Here is a 16,202-nt window from a genome sequence, read left to right as displayed (position 1 = left end):
ACTGACGCTGGCATGCCACAACAGGAGTGTAGTTCAGTAAATTAAATGGAGGGGTTGGAGGCAGATCAGAAAGAAGCCTGGTACAGTTTATGGAAGGATATGCTGTGATCCCAATGGGTTTTTTGGTCTGGTCCGTCATTTTAAAACTCAGTTATACTCATGGGTTTCAAGCTTCCCGAGTTGGCAGACTTCCAAGTTGCTCTCATTAATGACACGACTTGTTTGTAACATGCTTCAGCTTCCTGAAATAGCTTGCTTTTTCTCAGTTACCATTCCTCAAGCCTTTAGAAGGCGTCCACAGACCCCAACAACACACAGGTTCAGACAGAATGCAGAACCTAGTCCCGAGGGCAGAGGGATAGCTATCCTGTCTGCTGGACTACCCATGCCGTCAGCAAGCTATTCTTGGACCAGCTCCATCCAGTGGTGGGCATCGCAGAAGCCCACTTTTGTTTCTTGTCCTGCTATGCCGCTCTGAGGAAATAAGCTGATACCGCAGGGTCTGGCTTGCCTGTAACGCATGTTAAATAGCTGGTCAAGATGATAAGCAACGGCGATGGCAGGTCATTCATTACATGTTAGTTCTGGGCAAAACTTGACCAAAAAATCCAAATTGTTGCTCAAACAGCAGAGCTGATAAACCCAGATTTCTTCAAGACCTGTGCCTCAAGTGCCCTTTGCCCCTGGAGAGCTTTTGGTATCTAATGAATTCGCAATGCAACCTTTGACTCTGCAGGTCAGGAACAGTGACTTTCTCATCTGCTCTGCCTCTTACAAAACAGTATTTACTCTTTTGAGGTTTCTGTCATTCGTATGTGCACGTTTTTAATACACCTTGTTTCTTTTTAGGCCCATCTTGGTTCTTTCTCTTTTTTTTTAGAATGTTCTGCATTTTCTAACTTTTTTCTTTCACCTAGGTACTGCTGGATATCCTCTCTGCCTCTAGGGACGTCTTTCTCCATTTCGTTTCTGTTCTATTCATAGTCTTACAGCCCAAAGCAGCCTTCCACTAGGTTGTTCTGGGGTTTCCCCTCCACTATGATGTTACTGTAGTCTATATTACTGTAATACCCAGGGGCACCAACCAAACTAGGCACTCCAGTTACTGGATGAACATCCTGGCAGAAACAAATGAAGTCTCCAACTGCACCATTAAAACAGAAAGGCCAGGAAAAAAGGCAGAGAGGCAAGGAAAGCGCAGCGGTCAAGCAACTTCCCAAAGGAAACAACACCGCTCAAGTGACAGAATAACCACCCACAGGCCCAATTCTCCCTCGCCCCGCACCTTGCGTTTCAATTTGCAGCCATGCCTCCGCACTCCCTCACTGCTGCTCTGGCACCATTCTTCTTTCCACAAAGTCACTGCAACGCGCGGACACACCTACCGCCCTTTCAATTTAAGCACCCCAAAATTAAAGACTTCAACCCTGCCCACCACACACGGAACAGTTTCCCACCTCCCTGAACATACAGCACCGATGCAGGTGTGCACATGGCCCTTACTACACGTGTGCTCTGGCTGTCGTTAACCCTCCCCTCTCTAAAGCGTCTCAGCAGGCCCTGGGTTATGAACCTGCAACGCTGGGTCAGCCGCTTTTCCTAACGAGTAGCTTCAGTTCGGCTACTTTGCCCTGCTGACCAACAGCACTTCAGGACATCTCCTGCCTTACCCCATCTCACGCGCCAGTTACAACTGGCTGTTTCAAAGCCTCCTCTTACTGCCACCTGTTACGGAGACCAGATCCCCCGGTTCAACTCTAAAGCGGTGCCGGTGTGTGCGTTTCCACGGGGCGGGGAGGAAACGCCGATCACCATGCCCGCAGCACCTGCGCAGCAGCAGTGCCGGGGACGTGCTGTTCGCGGCTCTAAGTCCCCACCTCAGCAACTGCAGCAGCGTCACCCAGAGCTCCCACCGCGCCCGCCCGGCGCCGCTGGCCCCAGGGCCTAGTCTGGGCCTTGCGCCGGCAGGCCCCGGTGCTGCGGTGGGGTGGGGTCTCGCAGGAAATACGCTGCTGCGGGCAGGGGGAACGCCTCCGCTGCTGGTGTCGCAGGTTCTAGCTTAGAGCAGCGACTGCCGGGCACGCGGCGCCGTAGCACAGCCAGCCGCCACCCGAACAACCGGTCAGCGTTACCCCGGGCTGGGGCGCCACCAGCGCTGGCCCCGCCGGTCCCTCACGTTTCCGTCAGGGGACGGTGGAAGGGGAGGAGCAAACTGGAGCACGCCAGAGCCGGGCGCCGGCTCGCCTCCCGCCGCCTCCTCCGGTACGTTCCCGACGATTAATGAGCAGAGCCGCGAATTAATACTCTCGGCGCGGCCCCCGGGCGCTGCCGGTACCGGTTACTGGTCGGGGGGCAGCCGTCCCGCCCGCCCGGCGCGCCGCGGTCCCGGCCGCGCAGCCCCCTGCCCTCCATCCCAGGCGGGGGCGATGGAGAGCCACGCGGCCGCTCTGCCCTCCGCCGCGGCGCCCGCCTCTCTGGTTTCACCAGGCCCCGGAAGCGGCGGCGGGGCGATGGCGGCAGCGGGCCCGGCGGCAAGGCCGGCGGCGGCGGAGCTGCAGCCGGAGAAGAACGGCGGGGAGCCGGAGGGCGGCTTCGGGCAGCTGCTGGAGGAAGCGGATGCGAGGGAGGACGCCGGCTACGTGCCCTACAGGTACGGCCGCGACAGCGCAGCCCTCGGCCGGCCGGGATGGGGCTGCGGCGGCGCGGAGCCTCGCTCTCGCCACGGCCGTGGCAGCCGCCCCCGCTGCTGGGGCGGCGGGAGGAGAGGGCCGGCTACTGTCCGTGCAGGGCCGGCCCCGCGGGCGGGCGGAGGAGGGGGAGGAGAGGCTGAGCGGGACGGCGGCGGGCAGGGCAGGGCAGGGCCGGGCCGGGGCGGGGCGGGGCGGCGGGCAGGGCGGCGGCGGCGGCGGCGGGCGGGGCAGGGCAGGGCTGGGTGGTGATTTGAAGAATCGGTCCCCAATATTCGAGCGAGCGGAGGTTATCTTTATCCGGCAGCGCTGGGTGCAGGGGGGATCGCTCCACCAAAGGCATGCACACTGAGGGAACCTTTCAGCCCCTCTTTATACAAGTCACTCGTGTCTATTCATTAACTTTCCGGGAACACCTTAACATCTCTCACACCTGGACAATTGGCACATTCCATTCAAGGGCCTAGTCTATCTTCACGTTAACAACATGAACATATCTCGTGCCTGCGCAGTGTCCTGGAGGAGTTGTCTCTACGCAGACTCTGTTCCTTAGCGGCCATGTTCGAAGCCTCCATCTTCGCCGCGTTGCATGTACAACAGGAATCTAAGACTTAGCAGTCTGTGCATCCGTCGTGTGGCAGTAAGGGCCCTTGGACATCTCCCGACTTTAACTAAACATAGTTGCGTCATCCTTTAGATGAGCGGTACAGCGTGCACTGTTCAGGCGGCGGTGCCGGCGGCTGGAGTGGGAAGCCTCAGCAGCCGCTCGGCGCTGCGAGCGCCGCGATCCGCTCGTACCCGAGTCACCGCGGGGCAGCTGGGGCCGTCCTCCGCCAGGCGACCTTGTGACTGAATTTTCATGTGGTCGCCTGTGTCGGGGCCTCCTTTCCTCGAGTTCATGCTGGTCTGTGCAACAGGCACTAATACAGTGATAATAACGGGGACCGGTGGGAACAGGGGTGTGTTACTGGACGTAGATCTCTGCATGTAGCTTTGCCTTTTTTGCTTCTTGGAAGCACTGAAAAGACAAAAACATGTATTTACAGGGTCAGGAAGGAATGGGCCGATATTGAACCTATCCCTCAGAACGACGGGCCAAATCCTGTTGTTCAGATCATCTACAGTAAAAAATGTAAGTTTTAAATACATTCTGCACTGAAAACCAAAGGCAGTTGAATTGATATCGGTCCTTGGTGGTGTGAAAGCGAAACTTCCTGTTTTGGGTAATATGTTTTCTAGAGGAGTACACTGGAAAAATCAATATTTATCCTGTTACGGTGGTTGTGTGTGCTGTTTTCACCAAGCGTCTCTGAAGTTGAATCTTCATCTGAGATGTGAATAGCCAAGGTTTTATTTTAAACTCATATGGCTTGAGAGGCAATACAGCAGATTGGCTGGTTCACATAATAAGGCCTTTCTAGCCCACAAGTGGAAGACAGACAGACATATGAAGGTCGTGCATCTGGGGAAGTAATGTGAGTAAGCAGCAAGGCGTTTTTCTGATGGTTTTGCGTATGGTTTGGATGGTGTATTTTTAAGATATTTTTGTAGGCTTTGGGTATGCTGGTATCGTTTAGAACTTTCCATCAATAGTGCTGTTAGACCAATCTGTAGCTGTCATTTTAACATTTATAAAGTCCACAAAATAGGAAGTAGTATCAAAGGATTATTAACCTTATACGCTAATCAGGCAGTTGTCTTATAGCCTTCAATAAGATGCTGTTATCTATTTAGTTCAAGACGTCTATGATTACTTCCGGGCGGTTCTGCAGCGGGATGAGAGAAGCGAAAGAGCTTTCAAGTTAACAGCAGATGCCATTGAGTTAAATGCTGCAAACTACACAGCATGGTAACTGATAATCTTGGGATTATTTCTGTTGTCCTTTGATTGCTGACCTCTTACGTGTTTTATAATTTTGTTAGTCTGATCAGCGTATGACTAGTTGAGTTCATGCAGAGGACTAGTGTAGACTTCCAGTGAGCTTCTGAAGAAAGTCTTTGTTCAGTGTTTTCCATGTCTTATTTTGATTCAGTGGTTTTCTTTCATTTGGCTTAGAGGATATTATCAATCAAGATCACGATTAGCCACAAAAGGAACTTTGATGTTTAACATTAGGTTGCTTACCTGATGACACAGCCTTGGCAAAATGCTGAAGATGGCCTCTGTTGACTCCAAGAAGAGGCATAAAAGCACGATAGCTGCCGTTTCCTGCGAAATAACTGTATACTTACTAAATGGTGCATTTTAGGTTAGTGTTCATTTAGATAATGAATAAACAGTGAATTTTGGATGTTCAGAGCAGGGCCCTGTAACATGTTTATGCCAACAGCTACCTCTTTGTATGTCTTTATTTGACTAACTTGCATGAGGTCAGAAAGTTTACGTTTCTTTAGCGCATAATTCATGGTTTCCATGATGATAAGACTCCTGTGGCTTGGCAGAGGTTCATTTGAAACAGGATTGCTGTGAACTTAGATAACATGCTGGTTTAACCAGTTGTATTCCAGTTCTCCCCTGTTTGATAATGGAATGGCCTTCAGCAGACCTGGATATGTGGTTTAGTTTTTTGCAGTCTTTTTAACTCATTATTTGTTAGAAAAACTGTGAACCAAGTTTATTCTGTGTTCCTCTCTGTGAATTTTAGGAGAGCCCTGTTGCAGTGTCTGAATGCTTGACTTTTACACAGGCATTTCCGGAGAGTCCTCCTGCAGTCTTTGGGAAAGGATCTTCATGAGGAACTGAAGTATATTACAGCTATCATTGAAGATCAGCCAAAGAACTACCAAGTGTGGTAAAATCATGTTTTACTCTCGGTTCTTAACACTTTTGCAGGTAACTTTTGCTTTGTAAATTGGCTAGAGTAATTTGTGATCATGGATGCTAAAAGTTATTGAAAGTTGCTGCCTGCATCTACTGCAGTGGCGGTAGTGGAGGAGTTACATGGAGTTGCGTCACTGCCAAAGGCCTCTTTAGCAGTTTGTTCTAAAAGTGATTATGACATGCAAAAAAGGTCTTGTTTTCATTTCAATTTTTAAGCTGTCAAAATAAGCCTGACAGACCAAAAAAATGACTGATGAAAAGGCAAACAAAAAGACAAATAGAAATAACTATTTTTTCTTTTATTGGCTCTTGGGGTTTGCTTGCCTGTTGTTGTTTTTTGGGGGGAATAGGAAAAGCAGCAGGGTTGTTATTGCTAGAGAAATAACATAGGACTAGAAAATTCTATTCTGCTGAAGGCTTTGGCCAGGAGTGTTAAAAGTGGGAATGTTACTTCAAGTAAACATAACTTGTCTAAAAGGAGGTGATTGGCCAGTGTGTATGCGTAGTTAGAATTTGTTATAGGATAAGTATGCGTCAAATATATCTCAGACACAATTGAAGTGTTTTGGTACGTTTGATTTGAAGTGTTTAACTAGTGTTTTGTTCCTGAGTAGTACAGTTGTTACATGCTGTTTGAATACAGACCACACATCATAAAAAATTTTATAGACTATTCTAAAAATAGTTTTCTCCTCTCGTCCTTAGGCATCACAGACGGGTGTTGGTGGAGTGGCTGCAGGATCCATCCGAAGAGCTTCAGTTCGTAGCTGACATTCTTAAGCAAGATGCCAAAAATTACCATGCATGGCAACACAGACAGTGGGTTATTCGGGTATCGTATCCAACATTGTATTCAGAATCACTGAGATTCACTGAATAACCTGCTCAGGTTGTAGAGTTTGGTTTCTTAAATACAATCGGAATTCCATCTGGCACTTTGTTTCTTAAGGCTGAGGGGGGAAAACCAGTTGTATTTTAATGTGTGGTAGAGGTTAGCTATAAACTTGCCTTTTAAGAAGCAAGTTCAGAAAGGTCTTTTCTTGTTTGCTTGCTGTTCCGTGTGTGAATTTAATGAAGAGCTAATACCCTTGTATCATGTTCCTCGTTCACCCATCCTTAATTTATTTCTTTTAAAAAGTCTCTGTATCTAATGTTCAGAGACCTCAGGAGCAAGGAGAATATATAAACCTTTGGATTGTGACATTGTCTCTTCCTTCCCTTGCCACAGGAGTTCAAATTATGGGACGATGAACTAGAATATGTAGACCAGCTTTTGAGAGAAGATGTGAGAAACAACTCGGTTTGGAACCAACGACACTTCGTAATTTTCAGCACCGTCGGCTATGATGATCCAGTAGTCCTAGACACAGAAGTCCAGTTAGTAATGCTTTTCATGCTCGCATTAAGCATTCTCCATTATATGGAAGCAAAGGAATATTTAGACAGTCCCTGTGGGCTTGTCTTTCCTGCTTTTATTGCGGTTTCTGGGCTCACTCTCGTGGATGGCAGATCAAGTGTTAGTGCATATATAGCTTGCTTCAGTACTGCTGGCTTGTTGAGCAGTACAGAAGCAAGCTATGCTTACCCTGGGCAAGGCGTTCTCATGAATCTGTGTTCCGACCCAGTTTATTGTGCAAACAAAACTTTGGGCTTTCTGTAGTCAGCTAGCTGTAGTGGAACAACCTGCAGATGTGTGGCACTGGAAACGTCGTGAGCTGTGCTGTTCAGTAGTGTCTTACGTCCTACCCCTAGAAAGCTTGGAAGGAGAGGCACTCTGTGTTGTAATAAACTGCTGTTTCAGTAGTACAGTAGCCACAATGATTTAAAGATAACACGGGCGTGGGTTGTAGGAAGAGGAATTGCCTTTTGTGAGGAGTTTGATACAGCTGGAAAAAGAAAGGAGCTTTCAGGGGTTTGTGGTCAGTGCAACAACAAATGTCTCTGTGAGTTGGCCGGTTTGGAGGACAGCGAGCTTTGGAAACGGTTTCAAAGCTGCGTGTTTGTAACTGAAGACAAACTGGGCCTCTAGACATTTATTTTACAGCTGATGGTGGTAAAGGAATCTTCCTGCTATGGTTTTCTTATCTCGGACCGCTGGTCGGGATTGATTAGGAGGTTAGGAGAAGCTGTTTGTCTAAAGCGAAGGAGCAATGAGGAGAAGTTCCTGCAATTATTTGGAGTTACTCTTCAGAAGAAATACTGGGTCTCTGAATAGGTCCATTGGTACATTGTTCATAGAGGATCCCAACCCTCATTGCCTTCTGTGGTTGTCTTTGCAAACTGCTCTAAGTTGTACTTCTCTTCCAGTCTATAACTTCTCTGCAGATTAATAAATCTGAGCTATTTCTATGACTTAGGCTCGGATATTTACAGCTTTTTCTCTCCAGAGGTTGGATCTGAACATCCTCCCTTGATCTGTTTATACATGGTGCTGTGTTCAAGTTAATTAGATACCATCTAAAGAATCAGACTGTCTAAGGTTAAGACTTCAGGGATGTCATTGTAGAACTGTAGCTGGGCTGCTTGTTGCTTGATAAACTCGGTCTTAGCCATAGTGACTGCAGAAAGTTAAAAAAGGTTTAGAGTTGTGGGTTTGTGGGGCTTTTCTTCTTCAGTATTGTATTGCTTATAGAACTTTTTGTCAGTATTTGTTGTCTCTGAAAATCAGGTGAATGATTACACTGGTGAAGGGCAGAAGGTAGTGTCTGTTTTGTGAAGATGAAATGTGGCTTTGCAAACGTACGGCAAATGTCTCTTGTTGCTTTGCTTTCAGAGGAGTTGCCTAATTGTTACTTTAAAAGAACTGCTGCAGAAGGCTGTGTGAGCTGAAAGCTCAAGCTTTGCCTTTCTGCAGTTTGCTCAAATACAGCCTCGTGAAAAAGGTTCTGCAAGCAGGTACAGAACATTTTGAATAGGTACATAGTTGAGATGATCTTGCACTCCTATAAACATAGCTCAGCCTGGGCTTCAATTACTCTAGCCCTTTTCAGCCCCTTGCCATTTCTGAGCATTAAGGCACAAGTTATTCCTTTAGCATACCAGGACAGTGTATCGTGTTTTTTCTTAGTGCAATTGCTCATAATTTCAAGAACTGTTTCATTATTGTATAAAATGCAGCAAATGGAAGACTTCAGAATCTAAAACAGTTCTGTCAGTGTCTGTTGGTCTGGGACTGGCAGTGATTGTATTGCAAGGCATTTTTGATCTGTGACCCAGTTGAGATGATCTGCAAAAAGTCTCTGAATCAGAGTAGAGGATGTGTTTGGGAGTGTCTGAGCACATGCCAGTAATTTCTAACTGCATTGTTAGTGGCTGCGTTCCTGACCTATTGTCTTTTTCTCACAGATACACTCTTGAGATGATCACAGCAGTGCCACATAATGAGAGCGCTTGGAACTATTTAAAAGGGTGAGGTATTCTTCTCTGTGGGGCAAAGAGAGTATCTGTAGAAAGTGTCTTACGCCTAGCTCTTAACTAGAAAGAGCTTGTTGCTGTTCCTTCTAGTGCTGTGGGCTTAAGCAGGGAGGCAAAAGCTTGCTCAAAGGCTTCATACATCAACCTAATTTCTCTGTAACTGTCCGCTAAGTTTCTGGCCCTGTAGTTCTTGCGGGAGATTGCAAGTGCTTCGCATGCTTTTAAAAACTTGGCCTGTGATGTTACTGGGTTCAAGAGCATAGAATAGGAAGCAGTGAGCATGCTTTCAGTCTTAATTTCTGCTCAGTTGAGCGTGCCTGTATTTAGCCTACTGCCACATTAAGCTGCATTATTGCTGCATGCTGCTTACTTTCTGCCTTACTTGAGTTTGCACCCTTGTTTCAAAACTGATCTCTAAATAAAGGAGTCATAACCAAAGTTGAATTCTTCACACCATATTTCCCAGCATTACGTTTCAAGCCCATTAACCTCTGTTCTAGGATTCTACAGGATCGTGGTCTTTCTGAGTATCCAAATCTGTTAGAGCAGCTGTTGAGTTTACAGCCTAGCCACAGTTCACCGTATCTGATTGCCTTTCTTGTGGACATATATGAAGATATGCTTGAGAACCAGTGTGATAACAAGGAAGAAACACTAAACAAGGCATTGGAGGTACGTTTTGAGAGGTTGGGTTTGCTTCTCAGGAATGCTATCTGTTGCTCTCTTGGTTTATATCCTGACAAAATGAGATTGATTTTCATAACTAGAGCAGGTTATTTGTCAATCTCAGGAGCTCTATGGAGAGTTGAACTTGAAAGCCAGATAATCCCAAGAGTCTCATGAATTTTTCTGTAAATAATAATTTGCCAGTTACAAAATCACTGTAAGTTTTCTTCACCTGGTAGTGAAGGAAGGTTCCTAATACTGCCTGCGGAAGAAAGGAGATACTTGAACAATCAGGGAGGTTCTGACGCTAACTTTGTAGTCCAAAATCACTTACCTGCAGGCTAGTGAATCTTGCTCCAAGTATCTGTATCTGAAGTCCCTTTGCACTTCTTAGGTCTTTCCAAGAAAGCTGGCAGAATTAGCTTAAAGGCTAGTAGGCACTGGGGACATTGTGAGGAATGTCAGGCACCATTTCCTACAGAGAATAAATGACTTGTAGCAATGTTGTGTATTCCCTGACCTGCACATTTGGGGAGATTCGTGTGGTTTGCAGTGTAGTTTTTACATTACTTTTTTACTTTTTTTACTTTTACTTTTCATTCGCTGTGGAACAGACTGGAACACAGTGCAATTAGAGCTGCAGTTCTCGCATGGAGTCTGTATTCCAATGTGTTCCTTTGTCAACACTTTTCCTTTGTTGTGTTCTACAACCAGAGTATAAGTAAGTGCAGTTGTACCTCACAGCTTGGTGTCCCTTTATACTGTTTCTCTGAGTTTGATTTCTTCATCTATTTAGGCATGGAATCTCCTGTTTCTCAACTCTCATTCACTGACCAGGGCAATGCCATCTGCATTATCAAAGGGAATTGACTAGAAGACTTGTACAGTGTTCATAGCATATACGTTTTACACAGCATGTCCTGTGAGTGGGGTTGACTTCTGTGCCTCGCTGCTTACCCAAGTCGAAATAAAACAAATCAGAATGTGTAGAAATATCGTACGGCACCAGCTTTAACATGTCGTGAGAGAAGGTTACTGACTTGCATGGAGAATCCTTTTGGGACAGTATGCTGAGGGAAAAACCATGAACAAAATGCCTCCTGTCAGTCCATTGGCAGTACTGGAGATTTAAGAGCAGGATGTTCCCCCGCTGTTTTGAATGAAGCGGTTTACAGCTACTGGACCACTGAAAGACAGTCAGGTTTGTCAGGAAGTCACAAGTATGCTGTAGTGTACTGCAGGCTGAATAGCCTGGGAGAGATGACAAGTGGTGGGCACAGAAAGGAGTCATGGGGAAGCAGTTGCAACTGAAGTAGGACTGGGGAGATTTGTGCAGTGTCAGACTGGTTGACTATCAATTGGAATTGATACCGGTTTGAGGTCACTGGACAGTTGCAACTGGTGAATAAAACAAATGTTGCTAAGGAAGGTGTTTTAATACTAGCTTAATCCTATATTGCCTGTGTTTTTATAAAGATAATTAAGAATTCCATCAGCTTTTGGTGTAACACTCCAATGTCTCAATTGTCTTTCGTAGTTGTGTGAAATTCTGGCTAAAGAAAAAGACACCATCCGGAAGGAATACTGGAGATATATTGGAAGGTCCCTTAAGGACAAGCACAGCTCAGGCACTGAACAGACAAACAGCAGTAACTGAACTTGGAAGAAAACTGCTCACCACCTGCTGACTGATGCCTGGCCAGCCCCCGAGGAATGATCAGCAGGTGCCGGCCAACCCCCAGTCCCCAGTTTGTATACTGAGCGTGACATCCCATGGTATGGAATACCTCTTTGGCTAGCTCAGGTCAGCTGTCCTAGCTGTGCCCCCTCCCAGTTTCTTGTGTCCCTCCAGCCCTCTGGCTGGCAAGGCCTGAGAAACTGCAAAGTCCTGGAATTAACATAAACGTTACCCAGCAACAATTAAAAACCATCAGTGTTCTATGACATTGTTCTCGCATCGTAGCCAAAACACAACACTTCACTACTTACTAAGAAGACAATTAACCTTATCCCAGCCAAAACCAGGACAGTATCCACCCCTTATTCCATACCATTTATGTCATGCAACATTTTCCAATACATAACCACATCTCCTGTCTTTTAATATAAATACACGGATATCATTCCCTTAGTCTATGGACCATCCTTCTGAAGTCCGCTGCGTTCATTTAGTCCGTGACATTGGGCTTCATCTGTTGTAACAGTCTGTCCGGGTGGGAAAGATGGTATGAGTTGTTGGATTGTTGTGTCTTGGAGGCAGTTCTAATTCTATTAGAGCTGCCCTGGTCCGGTTTCACCAAAGTCATTCTTCATTGGTGTGGCAGTTGAAAAGGACTCGGGTTCAAATCCAAAGTGGTAGAGATGGCACCACAAGGCACTCGGTGTACTAATAGGCGTATAGAAATGACAATATACAATACTGTGTAACAATTAACATCACCCAACTTAATTAATTGGCTGTTTTCACCCAAAATCAAATCCCCTTGAGGCACACATCAAACTTCCCCATCCTTCCGTATTACCTAGTAAGTGCTCCCAGGTCCATTAGCAAAAGCGGTCCCACAGGTGTGTTTGCCTTTGCCAGAGGCAGGAATGCCCCAGACTGTGTTCCCAGACATAATGTTAAGGTGGACTACTGGAACTGTGTCCCTTTCTACAGTATGTGAAAGCTTTGGTTGGGCGGGTCCAGCTTGTCTGATAGATCCTGTGGTATTGACTAACCAGGTGGCCTTTGCTGAGTGTGTATGCCAATGTTTGAAAGTTCCACCACCCTTTGCTTTCAGTCTAGTCTTTTAACAGTCCGTTACATCACTCAGTTTTCCCAGAGGCTGGTGCGTGGTAGGGAATATGATACACACGCTGAATGCAATGCTCTTTGGCCCAGGTGTTTACGAGACTGTTTCAGAACTGAGTTCTGTTGTCTGATTCAACTCTTTCTGGGGTGCCGTGTCATCACGAGACCTGCCTTTCAAGGCCCAGGATAGCGCCTTTTCAACCTGTGGCGTGGGGCGCAGGGCACGTTTCCAGCCATCCGGTGGTTCCTTCCACCATTGTAAACACATGGCATTTGTCTGGGTGAGTCTGTGGGAGTGCAATATAGTCAGTCTGCCAGGCCTCCCCGTACTATTATTTCAGCCATCATCCTCCGTACCACAGAGGCTTTTAACTGCTTGGCTCGCTTAATTGCAGCGCATGTGTCACATTCGTGGGTTACCTGTGCAGTAGTGTCCATGGTTAAGTCCACCCCTCGATCCTGGGCCCACCTATATTTTGCACCTCTTCTTTGATGGCCTGAGGTGCCATGTGTCCACCGAGCTATAAATTACTCACCCTTATGTTGCCAATCCATATCCACCTGAGCCACTTCAGTCTCAGCTTCTTGATCTACCTGCTGGTTGTTTCGGTGTTCTTCAGTGGCCTAGCTCTTGGGTACGTGAGCATTTACGTGACGTACTTTTACAACCAGGTTCTACCCCCCTCCCCGAGCAGCAATATCTTGCTGCAGTGTGGCAGCCCAGATGGGTTCACTCTGTGTTGCCAATTACTTCGCTTCCATTGCTGCAGCCGCCCCCACAGGGCATTTGCCACCATCCATGAGTCAGGACAGAGTTAAAGCATCAGCCACCTTCCTCATTCGGCAACCTCTAAAGCCACCTGGGTAGCTTTCACCTCTGCAAACTGACTTGATTCCCCTTCAGCAGATTCTGCATCATGTCACAGGGGTCTCCATACAGCCGCCTTCCACCTCTGTTGCTTTCCTACCAATACCACAGGACCCATCGGTAAATAAGGCATACTTCTTACGGTCAGGCAGTTCATGGTACGATGGGGCTTCTTCAGCACGTGTCACCTTTTCTTCTGGTGACATCCTGAAGTCTTTGCCTTTTGGCCAGTCCATAAGAATTTCCAAGATTCCTGGATGACTGAGGTTTCCTGTCTGAGCTCGTTGTGTAATCAGCGTGACCCACTTACTCCACCTAGCATCAGTTGCATGATGTGTAGGGGAGGCCCTCCCTTGAAACCTCCATCCCAGCACTGGTAACCGGGGCGCCAGAAGGAGCTGTGCTTCGCTATTGATCATTTCCAAAGCACCTTGAACCCTGTCATAAGCTGCCAGTATCTCTTTTTCAGTTGGAGTCTGGTAGGCATCAGATCCTCTCTATCACCGACGCCAAAAGCCCAAGGACTGACCTTGAGTGTCCCCTGGTGCTTTCTGCTAGGTGCTCCCGGCAGGGCCATTCTCCCCGGCTGTGGTGTAGAGCACATTCTTTACATCTTGCGGAGTCCAAACTGGCACAAGGCCTTGCTTGAACTATCTCTCGTTTAATTTATTCAGAGGCTTGTTGCTCAGGGCCCCATTTAAAATAATTTTCCTTTCACATCACACGATAAAGAGGGTTTACAATCGTACTGTAACTTGGTATGTTCATTCTCCACAAGCCCAAAACACCTAAGAAAGCGTGAGTTTCTTTCTTACTAGTTGGTGGAGACATCACTGCTGTTTTGTTGATCACATCTGTTGAGATCTCACAACATACATCTTGCCATTTCGTTTCTAAAAACTGGATCTCCTGTGCAGGTCCCTTGACTTGACTTTGGTTTACGGCAAAACCGGCTTTCAGATGGATTTGGATGATTTTCTCCCCTTTCTCGAAAAGTTCTTCTGCTGTATTGCCCCATACGATGATGTCATCAATGTCTTGCAGGTGTTTTGGACCTTCACCCTGTTCCAGTGCAGCCTGGATCAGTCCATGGCAGATGGTAGGGATGTGTTTCCAGTTTCCACCCCTGGGGCGGTCGATTCCAGATGCATTGGACACCTTTCAAGTGAAGGCAAACTGTGGCCTGCACTCTGCAGCCAAAGGGATTGAGAAGAGTGCATTTGCAGTATCAGTGGCGGCGTACAACTTGGCTGCCTTTGATTCCAGTTCATGTTGAAGTTCTAGCATGTCTGGCACGGCAGCACTCGGTGGCGGCACGAACTTCATTCAGGCCACGGTAGTCCATTGTTAGTCTCCATTCTCCATTGGATTGTCACAGTGGCCATACGGGGGGCTATTAAAGGGTGAATGGGTTCTGCTGAGATCGCTCCTTAGTTCTCTAGTTGGTGGACCAGCTCCTGGGTGGGAATCGGTGAGTCTCGGTTGGTGCGGTATTGCCCCCGGTGCACCGTGGTAGAGGCGATCAGCGCCTGCTGTTCCTCAGCTTTCAGTAATGCCCACCACAGAAGGTTCTTCTGAAAGACCAGGCAAGGTAGAAAGCTGCTCAATTTCCTCTGTTTCCAGAGCAGCTATACCACAAGCCCACTGATACCCTTTCGGATCCTTGAAATACCCTCTCCTAAGAGAGTCTATGCCAAGGAGACACGGAGCTTCTGGGCCAGTCCCGACGGGATGTTTTTGTCACTCCTTCCCAGTTCAGCCTCCAATACAGTTAGCTGTTGAGATCCCCCTGTCACTCCAGAAATACTGGTTGGCTCTGCCCCTTCATAGCTTGATGGCGTTAAAGTACACTGTGCACCTGTATCTGCTAAAGCTTTATGTTCCTGTGGGTCTGATGTGCCTGGCCGGCAGATCCACGTGGTCTGGTAAACGCAGCTATCCGTGTCCTCCGCCTGGCTGGAGGCAGCGTCGCTGTAATCCTGCTTGTAGGATTCTCCACCAGGGTGGCAAGTGGTGCGAAGCGGATGTAGCGTGGAGTAGTTCTGGTCACTTATGTCTTGGCAGAATGGATTAGAATTCCTTTTCACAGGACTGTGAGTAAAGCCAGCTCTTTCAGTCTGTCTGGAAAACTGCCCTCTGGAGACTGGAGCAGCAACTTTCTTGGAAGACTCTTTATGATTATTTTTTCTTGTAATTAATGCACCTGTGCCTCCAGGACTGAGGTGGCTTTTCCATCCCACCTCCTCATGTTCTCTCCATGGTCCCACAGGTAAAACCACAGGGTACCCTGTGGTATCTCCTGTGTTCTCCCTCCCAAACAGAAGGGCATCTGTGGTTGATGGCTGAGATGCAGGTCCATACAGGTGGGGAACAGGATATCCTCACCAAGTTGCTGGACCGGTCTCTCCACAGCTGAGGTGATGGAGGTAGAGCTGCTATCTTCATAACTTCATCCACCATTGGTGCATCGTCTTTTCAACTCCTTGTTGCCAGTGAGTTGGCACATGATGATGGTCTGCTCTGTACCAGTTTCTGTCACATGGGCGGCGTGCATAAGGACTTTGCCAGGATCCATGGGTGACCATGTATCATCCTGGTTATAAGAAGTCATGTCTTTCACAGGTAGTTCCCTTGAGTGTCCGGTTCTCTGTTGCAGTCCACTTGCCTGAGTGACGTGTGGTACCCTCCTTGTAGGGGTACCTTAACATTTGACAGGAGTCACTTCCAGAGGCTGAGGGCTTGCATTCCTTTTGCATGCCCTGTCAACGTCTCCTTCTTTAGAAAGTGATCCCAGCTGCTTGGCTTCCCTACCCTCCAATTCTATAGTATTAGCCCTGTTATTCTAGCATCGAAGTAACCAGGCGATAAGGTGTTCACCTGATTGACAGGCCTAATCTTTCTGCATATCCCGCTGTTCATTCAGAAATAGAAATCGGGAGGTTAACTGTTGTT

At 47.4% G+C, this 16,202-nt stretch overlaps 1 protein-coding gene across 1 annotated transcript; it reads left to right on the top strand.

The window, feature by feature from the left end:
- The first annotated feature begins 1,924 nt into the window (after positions 1-1,924).
- LOC121081029 (protein farnesyltransferase/geranylgeranyltransferase type-1 subunit alpha-like) lies at positions 1,925-11,719 on the top strand. The gene is made up of 9 exons (XM_040579640.1): positions 1,925-2,650; positions 3,734-3,819; positions 4,422-4,536; positions 5,375-5,479; positions 6,214-6,340; positions 6,737-6,885; positions 8,854-8,916; positions 9,423-9,594; positions 11,126-11,719. The coding sequence occupies exons 1-9, from the start codon at positions 2,427-2,429 to the stop codon at positions 11,243-11,245; spliced, it is 1,161 nt and encodes a 386-aa protein (XP_040435574.1). The 5' UTR covers positions 1,925-2,426; the 3' UTR covers positions 11,246-11,719.
- The last annotated feature ends 4,483 nt before the right edge of the window (positions 11,720-16,202 follow it).

This window comes from Falco naumanni, chromosome Z, assembly GCF_017639655.2.
Source record: "Falco naumanni isolate bFalNau1 chromosome Z, bFalNau1.pat, whole genome shotgun sequence".
Taxonomy (NCBI): domain Eukaryota; kingdom Metazoa; phylum Chordata; class Aves; order Falconiformes; family Falconidae; genus Falco; species Falco naumanni.
This window is presented reverse-complemented; position numbering and strand designations above follow the sequence as displayed.

Excerpts from the sequence above, each read along its gene's own strand:
- LOC121081029 (XM_040579640.1), top strand. The coding sequence starts at position 2,427 with ATGGAGAGCCACGCGGCCGCTCTGCCCTCCGCCGCGGCGCCCGCCTCT. Across the intron at positions 3,820-4,421 it reads GATCATCTACAGTAAAAAAT|TTCAAGACGTCTATGATTAC; the intron begins GTAAGTTTTAAA and ends TTATCTATTTAG. Across the intron at positions 6,886-8,853 it reads GTCCTAGACACAGAAGTCCA|ATACACTCTTGAGATGATCA; the intron begins GTTAGTAATGCT and ends TTTTTCTCACAG.